Source organism: Polypterus senegalus, chromosome 2 (genome assembly GCF_016835505.1).
Source record: "Polypterus senegalus isolate Bchr_013 chromosome 2, ASM1683550v1, whole genome shotgun sequence".
Taxonomy (NCBI): domain Eukaryota; kingdom Metazoa; phylum Chordata; class Cladistia; order Polypteriformes; family Polypteridae; genus Polypterus; species Polypterus senegalus.
In genome coordinates, this window is record NC_053155.1 from 184,835,841 (window position 1) to 184,858,970 (window position 23,130).

Below are 23,130 nucleotides of genomic sequence, written 5' to 3' on the forward strand. Positions count from 1 at the left end.
ACTTGTGCTAGATTGTATTTTGGTATGAGAGCACAGTTGCAAAAAATGTGAAAGGCTTCACTATCTTATTTTAGGCATTTTTCCACTTTGTTTTCAGGGACAAATGAGGTCCTCTATGATGTAGGCCTAGAGCCACTTATGGTCCCTGACCACATTTATGAACCTGTAACTTTTACGAAAAATATGTGATGTTCAAAGTGATGTGCGTTCTAGGGTACACAGGGCGACTCCCCCAACGTATTGCTTCGAACTAACAACAACATCACAGGATATATTATTGCTTCAATGCAGTGTATGGAGCAGTGCACCAGGGAGGTGGCTTTAAAAAGTGAAGAGGTGCAGAGTGTGGTATAATCAGGAGTTTGTAGGGGACACACTCGCCTCATTGCTTCAATCCAGTTGTGATTTCATGGAGGCGATTATTATTTTGATCTGGTGCATAGGAGTTATGAAGAGTGATGCAGTGTAAAGTGCTGCACTTCATCTTCACTGAAAACAAAGTCCAAACTACTAACAGATTTGTAAGATGGAGGCAGTGTTTCTGATCAACCAATCAGCTCAATTCATCATCTAAGCCCCACCCATGATAGTTCCTGGTTGAATGAAGTGTACATACCCTCGAGTAGGACTTTAAAAAGAAAAAAAAAACAGAACTGCAAAAGTTTCTAAAATGTCTTTGGTTCCTGTGGTGTGAAAGCACCTTTTGCTGTATGATTGATCATCTCCTAATGGCGTTTTTGTTTTCATGTCAAAGGTGGCAAACATTCCGAATTGATTGAAGATTATTTTGACATTCTCTTAATGTGCCAGTTACTTATACTTTTCTGTCTTCTCTCAGTTCCTGATATTTTCTAATCTGTTTTGTAAATGTAGAGTTTTTGTACAGTGACCTTTCCAATACATCTTCTTTCTTAAACTGAGCTCTTTTCTCTCTCTTCATTCATTGCTTAGATGTTTGTAGGTTTTTACAGCTTCTCTCATTACTCCTATGTAGATGATACCTAGAACTTCTTTCTTTCAGTCCTCTGTCTTTGGCAATGATCTCATACAGCTTGTTATCTGTGGATCATTATCATCTTACAATATGCACATTTCTTGTTTGACTCAGCCCTGTTTTTGGACCTTTTTTTAATTCTTCTGGCTCTTGTCTTTCTCTAGCCTTGATTGGTACATCTCTTTGCCAACTTGGCTCTCATCCAGTATTCTCCACTCTCTACAGCTCAACTGCAGTGCTCTTACCCGTTTTTTGTATTTTGTCCCTAACTACAACAAAATCAACTGCTCTACTTAACTCTCTCAGGGGGCTCTTCTTTGACTAGGTTCAGTAATATTGTCTTGATCGACAGCTCAACTCTGTCCATGATTAGTTTTGTCTCTTTGTTGTCTGCATGTGACTATCAAAGGAGTGTTTTTTATGCTTTGTCCTCCTACTGGCTATCTTTGCCCATTACAAAGAAGCAACAATGTTCAATATTTACATTTTATACCCTATTACTCCTTGCTTTTCATAATTGCAGCATTTTTTATATTTCCATCTTGTTTTCGCACATAGTTCCTAGGAAATGTCTCTTTGTGTTACTTGGTTTAATAACATCTCTTGTCATTGGTAAAATGAAAGCTTTGTACCTAATAAAAAGAAGCTGCAGTTTCCTTTTCAGTTGGAGTATTATTTCAGAACCCAATGTGATTTTTCTGTACCCTGTTTTTCACATGGAGAAACTAGTCAGTGCATGGTTCTCTGATCTGTATTCTCCTAGCTACTTACATTCAGTCTAATCAGTACTAGCTTCCGAGTTATTGAACATCTTGCTAGACATTGTATCCACACATTGTTCATTTTAATTTCACATCTTGCTATGTGCGTTTACATGCTGTTTATTAGCTGTAAGGGTTTTTTTTGTTGTTGTTGTTAAATAGCTACTATACAGTGCATTCGGAAAGTATTCACGGCACATCACTTTTTCCACATTTTGTTTTGTTACAGCCTTATTCCAAAATGGATTAAATAAAATTTTTCCTCAGAATTCTACGCATATCACCCCATTATGACAACGTGAAAAAATTTTACTTGAGATTTTTGCAAATTTATTAAAAATAAAAAAATCGAGAAAGCACATGTACATAAGTATTCACAGCCTTTGCCATGAAGCTCAAAATTGAGCTCAGGTGCATCCTGTTTCCCCTGATCATCCTTGAGATGTTTCTGCAGCTTCATTGGAGTCCACCTCTGGTAAGTTCAGTTGATTGGACATGATTTGGAAAGGCACACACCTGTCTATATAAGGTCCCACAGTTGACAGTTCATGTCAGAGCACAAACCAAGCATGAAGTCAAACGAATTGTCACAAATCTGGGAAATGTTACAGAAATATTTCTGCTGCTTTGAAGGTCCCAATGAGCACAGTGGCCTCCATCATCCGTAAGTGGAAGAAGTTCGAAACCACCAGGACTCTTCCTAGAGCTGGCCGGCCATCTAAACTGAGCGATTGGTGGAGAAGGGCCTTAGTCAGGGAGGTGACCAAGAACGCGATGGTCACTCTGTCAGAGCTCCAGAGGTCCTCTGTGGAGCGAGGAGAACCTTCCAGAAGGACAACCATCTCTGCAGCAATCCACCAATCAGACCTGTATGGTAGAGTGGCCAGACGGAAGCTACTCCTTAGTAAAAGGCACATGGCAGCCCACCTGGAGTTTGCCAAAAGACACATGAAGGACTCTCAGACCATGAAAAACAAAATTCTCTGGTCTGATGAGACAAAGATCGAACTCTTTGGTGTGAATGCCAGGCATCACGTTTGGAGGAAACCAGGCACCGCTCATCACCAGGCCAATACCATCCCTACAGTGAAGCATGGTGGTGGCAGCATCATGCTGTGGGGATATTTTTCAGTGGCAGTAACTGGGGGACTAGTCAGGATAAAGGGAAAGATGACTGCAGCAATGTACAGAGACATCCTGGATGAAAACCTGCTCCAGAGCGCTCTTAACCTCAGCCTGGGGTGATGGTTCATCTTTCAGCAGGACAGTGACCCTATGAACACAGCCAAGATATCAAAGGAGTGGCTTCAGGACAACTCTGAATGTCCTTGAGTGGGCCCAGCCAGAGCCCAGACTTGAATCCGATTGAACATCTCTAGAGAGATCTTAAAATGGCTGTGCACCGACGCTTCCCATCCAACCTGATGGAGCTTGAGAGGTGCTGCAAAGAAGAATGGGCAAAACTGTCCAAGGATAGGTGTGCCAAGCTTGTGGCATCATATTCAAAAAGACTTGAGGCTGTAATTGCTGCCAAAGGTGCATCGACAAAGTATTGAGCAAAGGCTGTGAATACTTATGTACATGTGATTTCTCAGTTTTTTTATTTTTAATAAATTTGCAAAAACCTCAAGTAAACTTTTTTCATGTTGTCATTCTGGGGTGTTGTGTGTAGAATTCTGAGGAAAAAAAATGAATTTAATCCATTTTGGAATAAGGCTGTAACATAAAATGTGGAAAAAGTGATGCGCTGTGAATACTTTTCGGATGCACTGTATATAAGCATTATTCTCAGATTATCTGATTTTCTACCAAAGATCACTTTCAGCCAGCTCTAACATATCTAGGCTCAATGATGTTTATATAAAAAACATACTGTTACAAGCTCTTCCAAGTAGAGAAGTATCCTCAGCCAATAAAGAGATAAAAAAGCCATGGTAACACAGATGACCAGTTTTGTGGAAACCGTGTCTTTGAGTCCTCAGATTAGAAATATTAAGCAAGTGTTAAAACTTTTGTTTCTGGCAAATCCTTCTTCTCCCATGACCAAAATTGTAAGCCACTTGGGGAGACACTTTTTAAATATGTGTAATACAACTTAACTAAATAAGGCAAGAGTCTGGGACAGTTGACAGTGCTCCACAATTGTGAAAAGAAACCCTTAACTTCAAGAATGCTTAACCTCTCCTTAAAAGTGGAGGAAAGGAAATTAGTAATTTCAAGAATAGATGAAGACTTACACCTATGATTAGAAGAAGACTAGACCAAGAGTGCATGAAGAGGTCAGAAGCTTAAGAAATTCTAAGATGCTTAGTCAAGAGGTGTATTTTCAAGAGGCACCTGTCATATTTGTCCTGTGCTGTTCAAATACATCCTTTAAGCAATAGGTTACAATCCTTAAGTAATTTATTCTTTTCAGGCATCAAGTTTTCCCAGGCTTGATCAGTTAAGTATTTGCTGAAGTGTGAGGTTTAAATTTGGTTCAAGCTGCAAGGAAGCTCTATAAGTAAAAGAAGGATAATAATAATTTAATAATTAAAGTAAATTCTCATAATTAATTTACAAAGAACAGTATTGAAAAAGGAATAGTGTTCAACATACTTTTCTTTAAACATCAACTAAAATCTAATGAATGTATGGTTCTGTAATAAATTTTGTTGTGAAGTCAGCATGTTAATAGTAGTCTGCTTAATAACTGCATGTACCTCAAGTGGTAGTGTGCTACCCACATTTGAATTTAATTGGACAAATCCATATTTTAATATGAAACTTTGAATTTCTTATTGGTTAAGATAACAGCCTACTTAGAACTAACATTAATACTAAGATTCATATGGTGCAATGTATATTTTGCTTTATTCACTATCTTTGTCCTTTTTTTCTCTATATACTCAAATACATTGTGAACTACCTATTGTTAAGGTGTCTACTAAATGAAAGAGAATATTACTGAACTTCATTTGTGTATATGACATGATCATCCATTCATATATTGAACAAGCATTGTTTTCACAAACTGGGATCTTCAATGGCAAAATGCTTTGAGCATTTTTGGATGGTGTGTGTTTGTCTGCCTATATGTTTTATATATCTGTCATTTAAGAAATTTTGGTCATTACCACTTGTGAAATTTGCTGTACATCTTGCACTGATTAGTCCTCCAATTATTTAGATTTCATGTTTTTAAAGCCAATACCAACAGCCAGACCACTGCTCAGAACTTCACAAAATGTGTATGTAGGATTTTAAAACCAAATTTTGTGAATTTCTATTTCAATACAATACCCAAGGTTTGAACTTTTAATGTTTAAAAATTTCAAATGCAGTTCTCACTCTTATTACAAAGAAACATTGTTTGAATTTTATGCATTTACCACAATTTACATTTGTGTCTGGCACTTGCATATCTTTTTTTTTTTTTTTTTGTATTTGGTTAAAAAATTCCTGGATTCAAGTTTTGAACTTGGCAGTTTAGGTTATGAGATTTGGATGAAAGCCCCAGTGCCATACCGGCAGCATGGCAGGATGTTTAGGTTTCTATGCCTTCTTTGGTAATGTTTTTAACATTTTAGACATTAATTAAAAAAAAAAATTAACATAGTTATAGCTGAATCAATTCTAATAATTTTTTATTCATATTAAACCAAAAGAATGATTTATTTGAATAAAACCATGAAGTAGTTATTTTTTCTTTTTAATTAACTTAACATGTAACACAGACTAAAATGTGAAAAAGAAGCTTAAGTGGTATTGCATTTTTTCATATATTTTGCTAAATTCACACTGTATTCTTGTGTTGTAAATTCAGAAAAAGACATGTTCTGGCCACATCATTTAAAATCAGTTGAACATTGTGAGTAGGAGATGTTATTAGAAATACAGTAGTTTGATTTCATGATTGATAAAAGGCAACTTGAAACATTCATTTTTTTATTATTTGTTTTTAAATACCATAGCAGATGAGCATGCTTTGTAATCTTATTGTGTTTGCAGGCTGAATTGTGGGCAAAATTCATTGTTAATGAGAAGAATTGCATGCCCCTTCCATTTAAAAACCTTATGTTGGATTCCCTCACTCCCACAACCCATGTATTTACAAATGTTCTCTGCATATGATAATGGGAGAAAAGAGTCTCACTTTACAGGGCTTTACTTTTTGTTTAACTATAGGGTTATCCATCTCTGTCAGGCTCTGACAAACTGCTGGAGAGAAATCTTCTCATTAAATTTAACTTCTTAGCAGAATTCCATGGAAGCTGTGTGGCATTTGATTGCTGAAACAATGTGACTAGATTCTTAATAAAAATGATTTCTTACTAAATCTGAAATCCTTCTGACAAATTTAATAACGCATCTAATTGTTTTTATGCACTGTTTTTGTCCTAACCTTGAGTAGCTCCCTAATTCTGTCTGTGATGTTGCAACAGTCACCTTATCAGGGGTGCAATCGCTACACTTCACCACCCGAGAGAGAAATGGACGATGTTTGAAAGATATATCAGCCTTAAAAATCTTCGGTCCTTGACCCCTCTTCCCCCACTCTCCATGCCCGCCAATGCTTGAAAGAAACCCAGATGATAGTTAAACTGATTAAATATGTAAGTGTATCGCAATTCAGAATCCAGTGTGTATACATGTACAAGAAAAGTGACTGGTTGCTTGTTTTGTGAGTGATCCCTTTTTCCCCGGATGCCCTTTTCATCGTCCCTAATCTTTTTGCAACTAGTCTAATGCCAGTTGAATACATACTAAAGTTAGGAGAAAACAAACTCAGTACCGCAAGAGTATTGCAAAACACTTATTTGTAATACCGTTAATGCACAAGAATCAATGATTTGCAGTTTTGTGGCATCTATATGGCAATAAATTTATTATTTGCATTGCTGTGCACAGCTAACATTATTGCTGCAGAAATTAAATTCTCTATCTATAATTAATTAGAGTGGTTCTATTAGTTATGTTTTTGTAATGGTACAGGGTGGAAAAGCTTACTAAGAAAAATGCAGTTTGCCAGAATTGTCTATGAAAATTGTCAGTATATAATTGTATGAAAAACTATGGTGACAGGCTATAAGCTTATTTCCTTTGTGTCAGGTGAAATGGGGGGACCATGTTTAAAAAGTGTTGTTATGTAAAGCCATAAAAGTTGAAAGGGGACAAAAGCATTTCAGTGAGATTCTGTTTTCCAAGACAAAAAAAACACAAGAAAAAAATATTTCATAATATTAATCAAGCCTTCTTTCTGTTTCAGATTGCACTTAATGTAGCAGGCAAAGGTGATAGCCTAGCATCATGGGATGGCATCCTAGACTTACCAGAACAGAATCTTATTCATGATAAATGCCAACAACTGATAGGTAAGGATGACCAGAAGCTGTATTTTATAAAATAAACTGTGCTACTTTATGATATTACATTGCGGTTAAGAGTTTATTCTGTATCATGCAGACAGCTAATTCAACTTAGAAATTATGACTCGAAGAAACCTATATTATAAATTTCTTTACTATGAAACACCTCCATGAGATGAGACACTTCCATGAGATGTTGCTCTTGCTGTATATGTGAAAGTGTACTGTAAACATTGCAGAAAACAAAGCAGATTTTCAAATAACATGCCATTTGTTTATCTTTGATCTCTGTTTTCACTTCTAGATCTTTCTCTCACTTAAAAGTTTTGATTAGCTGCATTCAGCTACAGTTCAGTTTGTTAATTTTGCATAGTAAAATATAGACCTGTGTTGGATAATTCATGTTACTTCTTATCATCTCATTGCTGTGTCTAACAATGGAAATTATTTGTTGCTGTCAAATTCATGTCATTTTTATTTTAGCTTACTGTGTCTCATTCTTCTTTGCCCTTCCCAAGCTTTTAACAAATTGTAACTAGAATTTACATGAATAATGCTCTCGTTAGATACAGTAAAAGACAGAAGTCCATGAACTCAGTTTTAATAGATTCCTTTTTACTTCTAATTGTTTATGTTGAGTTATTTATTAGTATCTTTTGTTTCTGTTCACTCTGTAATTATGAACCCAAATTCTTGTTCATAGTGTGATTGTAATTATGCACCCACATCTCAAAATATTTCAGTTTGCACTGTTCTCAATTGGCTATGGGCCATTGTGAATCATTCATGTTATTCATACTTATAAGATAGAGGCCAGTGAAAAAAAAGATTTTGGAACATCATCTCCTCTGATATTTAAAAACATAATAAGATATAGCTCAGAAAAAAGTAGGTGTAACTGTTGGATTGTTTCCCTTATGTATCTTTAAACAGTGTATAACAAATATAATTATTTTGGCTTCAATTCACAACTACTGTAGATGTGTTTTTTGAGTTCAAATTGTTTTGTTTTTTTTGTCTTTTTGTCTTTTTGTTTTTTTTGTTTGTTTGATAGGATATGATGTGAAATCCTAAATACCCACTTTGTCTGGTTTTTTGTATTATGTATTGTCTACTGTTCAGGATTCTGATATTTTTATCTCTGCAGACTATATGCTGACATCATTGCTTCCCTTTCATAAATGCTTGCGGCCAGCAGGACTGTAGAGGCAGAATGTGAAGGTGGAAGGATTTGTCTTTGTTGTTGAAGATAGTATTTCCTTTGTGCAGTCAGCTTCAAAATAATTGAACAGACAGATCAAATTATGCACAGTATTGTAATGCATGCACATTTTTATCTAGCAGTGGAGTCTTTAGTTCACAAATCAGCTGTCAGCATCCTATGACAAACATTATCTTCCACATTTGCTTTTTGTCTAATTTGTTTGCAGTGTTTAGTATAACAGGGTAGTAATTTATCTGTAGTAAGAAATGGGCATGATTAAACCTATGCACACAATACAATACAATACAGTTTATTTTTGTATAGCCCAAAATCACACAGGAAGTGCCGCAATGGGCTTTAACAGGCCCTGCCTTTTGACAGCCCCCCAGCCTTGACTCTCTGAGAAGACAAGGAAAAACTCCCAATAAAAACCTTGTAGGGAAAAATGGAAGAAACCTCAGGAAAGGCAGTTCAAAGAGAGACCCCTTTCCAGGTGGGTTGGGCGTGCAGTGGGTGTCAAAAGTAGGGGGACAATACAATACAATATACAGAACAATTCCTTAAGACAGCATAATAATAAATATTTTAGAAGTACGGTTTAACAGTAGATGATATGACATAATTAGGTTTGGATATTTTAAGAGTCCTGGAGACCTCATCCATCTAGCTGCCTCCCCATTTGGCCATGCCACGGCTGAAACGTTGCTCCGATGAAAGGACCCTCTTTCCCATGATTCCTGTGATCCTCCATCAGGGATGACTTTACCATAGGCAGGCAAACAACTTGGCAGGTGGGCCATGGCACCAATTGCCACATTTGGGTACCGAGAAAAGAAACAGAATAGGTGAGGGTTAGTATTCAAATATAATTATCATGTTATTTATGTTATAGTGCTAATGACTAACAACAGAGATGCAGTATGTACAGTTAATCAGCAGCTCTAGTCAGGATATGCTAAACTGAAGTAGTGAGTCTTCAGCCGGGATTTAAAGGCTGAGACTGAAGGGCATCTCTTATGGAAGCAGGAAGACCATTCCACAGTTTAGGGGCCCTGTAACTAAAAGCTCGACCTCCCACTGTTATTTTATTAATCCTTGGAATCCTAAGCAGACCGGCATCTTGAGATCTTAATGTGCGCTCAAGTTTGTAAGTCATGATAAGTTCAGACAAGTAAGCCGGACCTTGGCCATTTAATTATTTATATGTTAAAAGGAGGATTTTGAAATGTGCCCTAAACTTAACTGGGTGCCAGTGTAAAGATTTAAGAACTGGAGTTATGTGTTCATATTTTCTTGTTCTTGTAATAATTCTTGCAGCCGCATTTTGGATTAACTGGAGGCTGTATAGAGAACAGTTTGAACAGCCAGTGAACACCGCATTGCAGTAGTCAATCCTACTAGAGATAAATGCATGAATTAATTTCTCACAATCCTGTTTATTTAGAAAGCGCCTTAGGGCGCCAATAGGGCTGTCGGATTGAGTGCTAATATTTAAATTAAACTCTTCTTCAAAAGGTCAAACCTTACATGTCAAAGAATGGCAGCTTGTTTTTTCCTCATATTAATTTCAACATCGTATTACTCCATACATGCTATGCAATGTTGTCAGGGGTTTACACATTGTAAATACATATGGTAGTCATCTGGGCTTCCAGCTTAGCAATCATAGTAATCTAGGTATGCTTTATGATAGCCCATCATTACATACGAGGTGTAACATTACCTAATATTTAAAGTCAGGTTGTGCATGAGTACATAGCACTCTTTTGCCACAATATAAAAGCAATCAGTATCTTGAAAGAGAACATTTTAAGTAAATAGATGATTTTTAAAGAATTATGTCATGTTGATGTGTGGTCTTTTTGTAATATATACAAAAATATTTGATAAACAATTACTGAAATACACCATAAATATTGTATTCTGGCATGTTGCTTTCAGATCTCATTTAGATCCCACTTATCTGTTTCTCCTTCAGGGATATTCTTAGGTGTACTATGTTCTTTACAGTGTATTACACCTTACACAACTAGTGATCTATGCATACAGCTGTATTCAAATTTGTCACACTTGAACCATTTAGTGAGTCTTCGTATTAGATGAAATTAGGATTAGGCCTGAAGCATGTTCACATCTGCAGTACTCAGGGTAATTGTAAAGAGCATTTTCACACAACCTTACCGGTGAGCATCTAATTTTTATAAGATTCCCTTTCCGTGACTGTATAAGGCAAGGTCTGTTTGTGATGGCTTATAGCCCTCTGAATTCAAAAGGTTACTATCCATTTCATGAGACTGAAGACATGAAAATTTGTGACAGGAGCATTGTTAAAACATTAAAGCAGTCACATGTAATCAGTAAGTTGCTGAATATTTTAGGTCATTTTCTCAGTGAAAGCAAGACCAGTGTACATTTTTGGTTTCCAAATTGTACAATTCATTAAATGAAGAATGCACTTTCACCAGCATGTTACATTTTGAAGGATTGTGAGTATAGTAAAAAATCCAATGTTAACTGTTCTTTCTCAGCTTTTCAATCCTGAAATTAGTTTTTCCTGAAAACAAAGGACTGTTTTTATATTCAATTTCTGGATGCCTTCTGCATACAGTAAGGTACATTTTCTACTTTGGTTGTGATTCTGTCCCCTCCCTGAGGTTGTCAGTACCTTGTTGAATATCCTCTATGTATAATCTGCTAAAAAAAGTGCTTCCAGTATTTGAAAAGTTATTTTCCATTTATTTTTGTGATAATGCAGCAATGCAGCGATTGACCTTATCATCTCCTCTTTTTTTTCCCCAACTTAACAAAGTATGCACTAATTATTACTTTGTATATTGCAGTAAAGTACAAGAAGATATGATGCCCCAGTTGTTTTACAGCTGATGCCATTCTTTCTCTTGTTGGCAAAGGAGCAAGGATAATACTCTATCAGAGTGGGCGATGTACACGATAAAGAGATGCACTTCTGATATTTTTGCATGACTTTCTTGCACTTTGATGACCATTTCTGATATATTTTTCTCTATGGTCCTCACGACCAGCATGCATGCATCAAGTACAGGCCAGACTTTATATGGTTGTCTGACGCACTTATAACAGCCGTCTTTAAAAGTGATACTTAAGCTAAGATGATACATTCAGAATTAGGTGTTTTGTTTTTGTCAAATTAGGAAAATATTGCTGGCGCCAATGAATTTAAACAGTCTTTGTGAGTCTTTAGTTTGGTTGTCTGGAATTGAAAACTAGTAATCCTGGGTGTCCAGACTACAACTTTGTACACCTCTGATTGTGGTATTTTGTTTATTTGTTTTTGGGACCATCATGTTTGTATTTTTGAATGATTAGCTAATATTATCCATTGTAAAATGGGGAATCTACTGCTTTTTAAATATACCTCTTTACAATGTATTTTGTAAATTAAATGCTTGGATCTGCTCCTGATACCCTTTCAGTTCACTCAGTTACAAGAGATCTAAGACAGTTATGTTAATAAAGTTAAAGCATGTCTCAAAACTTTGCTGGTTGGTCAATGAAATTACTCAAAGTGGACTAGAGGAAAAACGGTTTACTTAACATTATTAATTACATCTATAAATATGATAATAAGAAGAATATTGATAGTAATAAATACAAAAAAAATCTTTTATTGGTTTACTGCTGAAGTGATCATTTTGTGTCTGTTAGTTTTCATGAAGGGAAGTTTGTTTTACAATTAAAATGCATTGCTTCTCACTGTACAGATCTAATTATATAACAAAACTTCTTAAAAATTTAACTGCTTTTGCTTTAGCAGCAGTTTGAAACAACTTTCAAAACTCTGATTTGTCTAGTTTTGAAATTTAGATTGGTGCAATGCTACTTAAGTGTAGACGTAGTATTTTGTGCATCTTCAGTAATTTGTACATTATTATGACATTAAGGATGTACAGAACTTGTGTTTTCTTGTCATCAGGTTATCCTTATCTATAGAGCATGACCTATAGGTGTCAAACATTTCATAGAGCCAGTGGTATACTGTAACCACTGTTTTGCACAATATTTTTGAATTAATTTCATATTCAACTCATAAAAGTACTTCATTTTTTAGCATAATATAGTGCTTGCCATTTAACAAAAGACCGGTGCACAATCTAACAAGCTGATAAAAATATTTTTTATTTTTGGTTTATGTGTTTTTGTTTTCTCATTCTATGGGCTTTAGTGCTCATTTGTATAATAACATCTAGTTCATTATACTGTTAAACATTAAAGTATTGCTTGGTGTAGATTCCATAAACAAAAAGGTCATAGTTTCACTAAAAATAAAACAAGTAAAAACGTAGTATGCATATATAGATCTTCTAAATATTTCCATTGTATCATTATTATTATTGTTGTTTTATTATAATTATTATTATTATTATTACAACACCAGTATTTTCTGGGCATGCACAATCTGAGATAGTCAGATATTCTACCTGTCTTGGAATTGACTAAAGAAAATGAAGAACAAAACGTACATAATTTAAAGAATTCCCAATTATTAATAATTAATGTTTATGTTCTTTTACACAGGGCTGATACCATCAGCAGTATCTAATATACTGTAAATTGCGATTTATTTATTTGTTTGTTTTTCTTTGTCTCTTTAAATTGTTTTTACTCTAAGCCTCTGAATAACCAGACATAGAGAGGCCTTATGTGTCATATTAAACTATGGACCACAGTTGTTACCTGTTAATTTTTATTAACCATATGAAATTCTGTAGAATTGTTGTTCAGTAAGCATAAAATAAATAAACTTCCCTAAAAATACTTGCTTTTTAACTAACAATATTTACCACAATACACATGGCATTAAAAAAAATAGTGCTTCTCATAATTACAAGCTTTCAAATAGATTAATTTCTTCTCTAATATAGTTATCTGAAACAAAATTAAATTTTAAAAAAGTTTTCATTATTTGCTAAACAGACAATATATCTATTCTCGCACATTTACTCAATTTTATAATATTGGCAGTTAAACACTGCTTAAATGTAAATATACATTGATTTATACGTTTAAGTAATTTTTAGACATTAATTGCAGTACAGCTTTTTTACAGTTAAAATATGCATTTACTATATTTATATAGGGTGTTTCTTTTTTTCCTCCCAGTGTAACAGTTATGTATTCCTAGTTCTTGAGGCGTAATTATAAATATGGTGTAGCATTTCAGTTATACAGTGCTTTTTTCTTACCAAACCTTATATATGACACAAACAAACAAATCATAAACACGGTATAAACCTTTAATAAAGCTGCAAATCTATCAGATATTCATAAGATGTTTATCAAGAAGAAGCACGCAAACATGTTTAAAAGGTTTACAAGTAAAATGGACTAATTTTGCTGTTAAGCTAACAAGCCTATTGTTTGCTGAGCAGCAATTTCAAATTTTTCTTTAGCTCTTCTTTTTCTTATTGAAAACTAGCTGTCCTCCATGGTTCCGCCCACATAGTAGCGAACTTTAAAAATCAATAAACAAATAGGTTTAGCTAAGCAGAGGCAAGGTATGCTCCAGAACATGGCCAGTGGCATACTGATTCGAACAGAGGCTGGCCACCCCCCTCCCCTCGGCCCATAGCTGCTCTCCCTGATTCACGTAAATAAATCTGTACCGCAAGTGAATTATGATACTTGGCGCTCTGGCAGAAGTCACAAAATCAATGGAATGTTCAAGCAAATTATAGAAAAAAATCCCGATCTAAATCCATTAAGTCAGTGGTTCTCAACCTGTGGGGTGGGCCCCCCTAGGGGGGCGCGAAGACATGAAAAAAAGAAAACAAGAATCAAAAATATGAGTTAGATAAATGACGATAAAAGTTAAGTAGGTATAATAAAATATGCATCTACATTTCAAAAGTTAGGTGGGGCGCGATTAAAACTGTTATGAAAACTCGGGTCGCAAATACTTAAAGGTTGAGAAACATTGCGTTAAGTAGTTCTCTCGTGAAAAGCAGACAGACGTTGGATTTTTATACATATAATTAAGGATGTGAGATGCCATACCTAGAACAAGCTCCCCTCACCATTCAAACTGAGGCAAGCAGTGTTCATTTTAAGTAAAGGGCAAAATAAAAAGATCGGAACTCATTAAAGTAGCTTTTCTCACTGTTGTCCTAATTGCACAAGAAGATTCCACCGATTCATTTTTCTCAATTTATTACTCCACTTTCTTTAATGTAAAGGCTAATTGTCCAATATTCTCTTTGTCTTGGTAACGTCTGCCTTACTGCTCACTGCTTTTGTTCACAACCAAAAAAGACATTTGCTAGCTCAACTATGAGCTGATTTAAATCCACGGCCAATCAATTGGAGCATCACTAATTTTGATTCCATAGCACACCTTATCATAAATGTTAGAATGATTTTGTATTAGTGCTGTTCTCTTACTGACTGTCAGTGCACTTTTACACATTGTGAAACAACCTGTAGCTAGTTAATCCATTAGTTAGTTGCAGTCAACTGCTTAGCAGCCATGGCATTGTTAGGTTTTTACCGTAGTAGAATTAGTAGGGTTGTTTCTGTTTGTTTATTATTGTACTCATTATAGCTTGTTTCATTTAAGTTCAAATTTATTGTCATATGTATATAATATAATCAAAAATCTTACTTTAATTGTCCCTTGGGCCCAGAACAGTACTACAATACCAGCAGTATACAATGAACAGTAGACAAAGACCGTGAATATAGCAGTATTCTTGTAAAGTAACATCAGAAGATATATATAAGAAGCACCCTTGCATTTTTCAATGAATGGCTGCTTAGTAGCCATATGTGTTATAGTTAAAATCTGTGTCTGTATCTGTTTGCGTGAGTGAAGATGGCTTTATAGAGAGCTAAGATCTCTAATAATATTGTTTGCTTTTCAAAATATGTTGTATCTGTTTAGGCTCTGGACAGTTGCCTGTTGTGTATCAGTAATAGTCTGATCCCACTCCAGGGTTGTCAGTGATTGGTAGCTTTTTACTAATTCATGCATTGTAAGAAGTTTTTGTGACTTATGTGGATTATTTCTGGCTTTTCAAAACCAGTATAACGAGCTACATTTTCTTCCTCGTACAAGCTAATTTGTAGCAGTACAAATAATAGTAGAAATAATCTACTGCTTATTAGCTGTATTATTAAAAATTATACCTGTATTTTGAGAGTAATTTTTAAATTGGTCAGTAATTTTTAAGTTTAAGTCAGTAATTTTTTTAAATTATACTTTGTCAGAAATTACACTGCTCTGTGCTTATATATTCATATTGTTGTTTGGAAGTTTGTATATGACTATTGTCTCCCATGACAATGGCAACAAGAACAGTGCACAACATTTAGGAAAACAATTTAACCAAAAACATTTTGAAAAACAGTTTACCCAAAATGAAAACTGCTGTTACTTACTCATATACATTTATTAGGTAAGAATTTTTTGTGTAAGATTTTGAACTCCCCCTTGTATTTCTGTTATAGATCAACTGCAAGCTCCAGAAGATGAGGCTTTGTCACTGCTTGCTGATGTGGAATCAGTTATAACCTTTTATTGCAAGTCTCGAAACATCACATTCATGGAGAACCTTGGCTGGCCAGATCTAGTGAAACCTCTCCTCTGCCTGCGACTACCACGAAGTGACCTCTATAACTGCTTCTATGCTATCATGAGTAAATACATTCCCAGGTTAGCATGTACCACTGCAAGAAGACCTACAGTATGTATACAGTACATGTAGTCTTCATCTAAATCAATTGTTAATTCTCAAAGTTATACTGAATCTGAAAAGCTTTGAGCTTAAAATCACAAAATTAAAATGGGTGTGGGTCCTGGAGTGCAGCCATGGTTAACAGAAGGAAAGATGTGGTGGAATAATCACGTTTTGTAAACGGCTTCCCGGAAAATGGATAAATGGATAATAAACAAAGTCTTGCCACCAGAAGCCAGAAAGTGTGTGTGTGTGTGTATGTGTTTGTTCACAAGGAGCAATGGCAGACTAGGACTGCTGTCCTAGTATTCGATGGCCATGTAAATCCTCCTCCTTGTGGACGTCCAGTTCATAAAGGGTTTGTAGGTACTGCTAATGATGAAGTTGGTGGTAAAAAGGAAAAGTCAAAAAATCCCACCACATCCTTCTTTTCCAGTTTTATATGTACAGTGCCAACATTTACAAACTGCAAATCCCACAAGCCTGTCTCCATTCAAGCAAACCTGTTTAAAGTAACACACTCCATATTTACAAACCATGTATCTGAGCTACTAGTGTTGTTACTAACATTCAGAATCACCAAACAGGACATCCATCCATCCATTTTCCATCCCGCTGAATCCGAACACGGGGTCACGGGGGGTCTGCTGGAGCCAATCCCAGCCAACACAGGGCACAAGGCAGGAACCAATCTGGGGCAGGGTGCCAACTCACCACAGGACACACACAAACACACCCACACACCAAGCAAACACTAGGGACATGCTATACTAAAATGAAAACCCCAGAGAGAGAATGTTCAGCACTGTTCATAATGGCACTTAGTTTTGTTTTAATTCTGCCCTTCACTACTACCTCCAGTGGGGTCCAGAGTGCATCCCATAACTTAGACTGCCCTTTTAATTATTTTGTTAATTTGGTGGGCCTTTCTTGAAATGATCCCACTGGGCCAGCACACCATGGAGGCATAGTGGGATTCACAAAAAGAGAGTGGGATGCTGTGTTAAAAGTCCAGCCCATATAATTTGTGTGAGGAATGTGTGCATTCTCCTCCTGTTTGTGAGATTTTGTTCCTGGGTAGTCTAGGTTCTTCTCACATCTAAAAGACATGTATATCAAGTTAAACAGTTACTATAAATTGGCCCCTGAGTGTACAGTATGTGCATGAATGTGTAACTGTGCCCTACAAAGGAATGGCAGCTGGTCCAGAGTTAATTTTTGCCTTGAGCTCATTATTATTGGGGATAAATTGTGAGCTCCAGTGCCCCTCTAAATGTGGAACAAGCAGGTTCAATAAATAATTGAATGAATGCAAATTTAACAAAAATTAAAGTAGTACTCATTCATTTATCATAAGATTGCATAATTTTTTTGAGAACAGTTGTGGGACTGTTAAGCAAAGAATATCTGGAATTGCTTTCAGTGCGGAAGATGAAACCTTAAATGATTGCAGACAGGCCTTGGTATGACTTCAGCCCTTCCATTACTGTTCTATTGAGTAACGAAAAATAATGTGTGATAAATATGAAAAAAATTGTTTTGTATAGAGAGATAACTGCAGTTGCTTAGGGTTTTGACTTTTTCAAAATGATAAAACAAAAAAAATAATGTACATAGTTCTAGCCTCTTAAGAGTAATAGTACAATACCTTTATTGTCACCATACAATACAATAAAACATCATGAAAATCTTAAAAAGATTCGCTTATTTGTTTTTATTTGATTTGGTTCAAAATATTTCAGTTCCTAGAATAAATTACAGAGCACATAAAACCAATTGACACGTAACACTTACTACTTATTGAGTTATTTATTGAGTTTTCATTGTCATTTGTCCTTCCCAATGTTTTCACTTTATGCACTGTAAAATAACAGCAAAAATATATTTCAATAGCACATTTTATATAAAGATTGTAGCTCAGTGTGCTTTACATGTCAAAGAAATAAAATAGTTTAGAAACAACTTTTTAGAATTCCTGCCTAATATATGTATAAAGTATTTTTTTGCATTCTTGTTTAAAAAAAAAAAAAAAACTTTAACTACTATTAACAGTTATATACCTTTTTTTTGTGGTAACTCACTATCACCTTTCTTTATTCATCAGAGACTGTATCCGCAATGGACGTCCCTTCCACTTATTTCGCCTTTTGTTGCAGTACCACGAGCCTGAACTCTGTTCCTATCTGGACACCAAGAAGATCACACCGGACTCCTATTCCCTTTGTTGGGTAATAAAGACTCCCGTTTTCTTTTCCTCTGTTGTTCTTATTAATATTTGAAAAATTCAGTTTCGTGACGACGATCGTAATGAAAAACACATTCATAGCGCTCACATTTACAGTAAAAAGTTCTTACTAAATATAATTCCCAGGAATATTATCATAATTTTCTTTTTTGTTTTTTAACTGACATATTATTTGAAATTGACACTCTTTAGTTCAGCTGTATATGTTTTTCGGTCTCCATCTTCTGTTTCTAATCTTCAGATTCAGCTAGTTAATTGAATAAATTGTCTGAACAGAAGTCAAAGATTGTATGTTTTTTATAAACAGACCATGCCATAAACCATCCCAAAACCATCTGAAGTTTAAGTGACCATTCATATCCCAAATAACCTTAAATTAGTAACAGTGCTTTTAATCTCTGAAGTAATGAAATAATTTGAGGTCGTTTGTTTGCTGAAGAAACCCAGAGGAATTCTCTCTCTCTGTCTCTCTAATATTTCTTTTTATAACAGTAATAATTATGTTACTGTTGAATTGGCTTCTGATGAACCAAAAATTTTATTTTTTTTCTTGAAGGATTTTTAATTTGTACATACTATATACTGTATTGCCAATATAGATTGATACATTGATTTGTAAAAAGGTAAATAAGGAATGACTTGTCTGCAAAAGCAAGGTTATTTAACAAAGCAGTATGACTAAGTTTTAAAGAAAAACTGAGTACTATGTAATATACTAGATAGGGTTTTTGTTTGTTTTTTTAAGATAAGATACATATTTAACTTGATTTTACCCATAAAGTATAATAACTATGTCTGAGCCTAAAGCTAGATATCCTCAATCTCCTTCACGGAGTGGCACAGATGCTACGTTTTTTGATTCCATGCAGTTTCTTAATTAAAAGTCAATTATTGCACTTTCTTCAACATACTTTATTTTGCTTATTTTTTATTCACTCTTTAAAATTAAAAACATGTAATTGCTGCATCAATTTCTGAATAACTTCATGTACATTTCTCGATAATAGTAAGATGCAAATAACAAGGGAACCAGTCACTCAACCACTTGCGTCATGAAGTACGCAACGGACTTCATATGAAGTGTTTTCATATAACACAAGAGGCAAACCATAGTGTACTTTTGTCTTTGAAATGGAAAATAGTGTTTTTTCTAACTAAGCAGAATTCAGTTTTATTGAGAGATGTCCTGCCCAAAGTTTGAATATAGCATTCCTTTAAGTGATGTACAAATATGAGATTGTAGTGTAATACATGCTGCAGTATTGCATAGCTGTGTCCAGAGTTGCTGATTGTAGATATTGAAGAATATGTGTTGTATTCAAGCACTGCCATTGGTGAAAATGAATGCCAGAAAGCAAATGGGAACAGCCTGTGAATCTTGCTTACAGTAGGATATTGGCATCAACTGCACATACTGACAATGCATTGTTTTTACTAAAACCGTGTAACCGTTCTGTGCAATGCAGACACTCATATTTAAGAGTAACATCACATAAAGTCTTAAGTACAGTATACAGTATTTATGCAAGCTTAACATTTGTAGAGATAAAAATTAAAGATTAAAAAACAGAGAAATAGTAGTCTTCTCTGGTGCAAAATCTAAAGTATCAAAATGTCTGACATGGTTAAATGATCTCACTAACAAGCTACAGAAAAGAATTACAGGCATCAGAAACAGCAAGAATTGGCATGTAATGAGTAAACTGGAGCAAAAAACACATGCAGCCATTTTGGCTCTCTAGGACCACAACTGCAGAAAAAATGTGATAAATACTTGTTGGCCTGTTAGGGATCAATAATGAGATTTGGAATTCATCAACTTACTTTTAAATAGATGGCATTTTGGAGACTGGGAGATAAGGTGACTAATTACTGTGAATGTCATATATAATTAGCCATCAGAGAAACATGATTTGTACAGGATGTCCTACAAAACGCTAAGATCACATCCATGGATGTTCAAACAGAACAAAACATTTAGCAGAACCTTGCCCAAATAGAGACAAACAGGAGCCCTGCACATTGTTATAATGTATAATTTTTTTCCTCTGCATTACCTTATTCTCCTGTTATGATGCTCTTTTGTAGTCAAAATTACAGGTATGATAGTTTTGTTCTTTATCGACTGTTTATTAAAGAAACCAGTTTCTGTGGTCGTCTTTTTGAAGTTGGAGTAGGGCAGGACTGCTTTTAATTCAGTTTAAAAATTGTATTGTTTCATATAATTACCAGCATTTCATCTGTTTATATGGATGATGTTGTTTTTAAGAGTCATTGAAGTTCAGTGTTTTGTTTTGTCAGAACCATTTCATATTTACTTGGTTATTATGTTACATTAAATGCTAACTAATACTTTGTCCTCCCACTATATACTCCAAAATTTTTTTTAATCATTGATCCCATAAAACAAATGTCATCCAGTAGGCGGCTGCACCATTAATGGATTACCTAATTTGAATGTAATTTCTTAATCATTATACAGTAACATTTACAAAGCACATCACTATGACTCTAAATAACCTGCAAGTAAGCAGACGAGTATGGCAAAACAGCAGTATTGAATTCAGTTTAAAGGCCGGGTTCGCTTCCCAGGTCCTCCCTGCTTGGAGTTTGCATTTTCTCCCCGTGTCTGCGTGGGTTTCCTCCGGGTACTCCGGTTTCCTTCCACAGTCCAAAGACATGCAGGTTAGGTGCATTGGTGATCCTAAATTGTCCCTAGTGTGTGATTGGTGTGTGTGTGCCTTGCAGTGGGCTGGCACACTGCCCGGGGATTGTTTCCTGCCTTTCGCCCTGTATTGGCTGGGATTGGCTCCAGCAGACCCCTATGACCCTGTAGTTAGGATATAGCGGATCGGATGATGGATGGATGGTTCACTTTTTACACACATTAATTACTTTGTGTCTGCTTAAAGTGTACTATATGTTTGATATAATAAATAATGAAACTTATTTTTTGAATGTGGATCCTTTGTTTAGGGTATTTAATTAAAATCCAGACTTCAAGTAAAGCATTAAGGTTTCATTATGTGAACTCTTAATTTTTCAAGTAGCATTAGTGATGTTAAAACAGAAACTTAAAAGGTCAACCAAATTAACAAGGCCTCATTTAATAAAGAGGCACTGAAAAAATCATACTTGCTGAAAACAGCATTGTCTCTCTTGTGTACTACTTTTGCCGTACACTGTATTGCAGATACTATCACAGCTGAGTGAAAAGTGAGTTAGCAGCATTTTGACAATTGACCATTCATTTTGTTCATTTTTTTCTGTCACTAGTTGAAACTTCAATGCTCTAGTTGTAAGTAGTTTCACTGCTGCATCCTGTTTTTTTCCTTAGCATTATGGTTCTATCTGTCATCTCATTTTGCTTGTTTTTTATTTATTTATTTATTACTCTGTTTTGCAGACTGTACAAAGCAGATTTTATTTAGTTTATATCATTTTTGTTTTTACAGCTGGGGAGCTTGTTTACATCTTGCTCTTCACCAGAGGTGACTCAGGCCATGTGGGATGTGTATTTTCAACAAGCCGATCCATTCCTTATCTTCTTCTTAATGCTCATCATTCTCGTCAATGCAAAGTAGGTTTCTGATTTATTAGTGGTGTTTTTTATTATACAACAGCATCTCTCTTCAGTGGAAGCATTAAGTATGTTTAATGATATTGATATTCTGTTGGGGGTTTGTTCATTTGCTAGTAATACTAATTCCACCATAAATCGCTTATCTGATAGGAAAAATAATGGCACATGAAAATTCTGAAAACATTATCTTAATTAGAAAAAGTATTTCAGCAAAGCATGAAAAAGAAAAAAACACACATATTACTAGAGTGGAATGACCTGATGATTACCAATTCCATGGCAGTGATTGTTAGAAGGACTTGGAAAAACTTTTCACTTAAAGGATTACTTAATCCAACAACTGTTTGTTTCTTTAAATTTCTTTTCTAAAATGATACTTCCATTTACCTCATTCAGTTTGTAGTGGTGACTGAGAAAAAAAAAATTATTTTGTGTTTTTGCAGAGAAACAACATTATAAAGTTTCTGAAAGAACAGAACCCAATAGTAACCAATCCTGGACATTAGAAAACAATATAAAAAAAATCTCACATTACTTGTGTCTTTAAGTCCACATGTAAAGTCATCCAGGCAAATGCTCACAACATGCAAAACACATGTATTTTGTGCTAAATTATTGTTAAATAAACAATTCTTGTAATATAAATAGTACACAAACAGGAATAATCTTTACACAGGGAGGCACTTTTGAATTCAAGATCTTTTGGTCAAGAGTCCTGTTTTCAATGTATGTTCACATCCCCATGTGAAGGGTATTCCTATTTATTCCCTACTTTCAGTTTCCAGAGTTATTTACAAGTTATTTAATGGAAGGGAATGCTTTTTTAAAATGAGGATAAGAAGGTTTGAATTTTATTTCAGTATTTTTGTAATTATAAATTTAGCTAAAACCAGATCATGATGATCCAGTAAATTTAAAATTCATTCTTAACAGTTTTCATTCCCAAATACATAGAGAAACTAATGAAGTGCCCAGCCTTGCCCAGGTATATTTGTATAATGGGTTAAAGTATCCATCCATCTATCATGCACAATACCGCTCAGCTACAATAATTATCAAGTTTCTCTGCTCTTTTGAGTCAAGAATTTGTTCTTTTTGTGCATGATTGGATTTCTTAATTGTAACCGCTGCTCGGTTAGAACCGTGAACACTGCTTTTTTTTATTTCAGGTTTTAGTGTGATTCAACAAAAAGATGTTTAATCCCACATTAATAAATTGGATGACTTGTTGAATAATTGAATCCCTGGGCCATGGAAATCGTATACAGTTAGGATGCCATGGTGGT

General features: G+C 35.0%; 1 protein-coding gene across 2 annotated transcripts in view; it reads left to right on the forward strand.

Annotated features, from left to right (window-relative positions):
• tbc1d23 (TBC1 domain family, member 23) overlaps positions 1-23,130 on the forward strand; it is a 120,482-nt gene that overhangs the window by 53,520 nt on the left and 43,832 nt on the right. For both annotated transcript variants that reach the window (XM_039744997.1, XM_039744998.1), the window contains exons 3-6: positions 7,004-7,109; positions 15,790-15,994; positions 18,121-18,244; positions 21,717-21,841. In XM_039744997.1, coding sequence (XP_039600931.1) covers positions 7,004-7,109; positions 15,790-15,994; positions 18,121-18,244; positions 21,717-21,841 — 560 coding nt within the window. The remainder of the gene's footprint in view (positions 1-7,003; positions 7,110-15,789; positions 15,995-18,120; positions 18,245-21,716; positions 21,842-23,130) is intronic.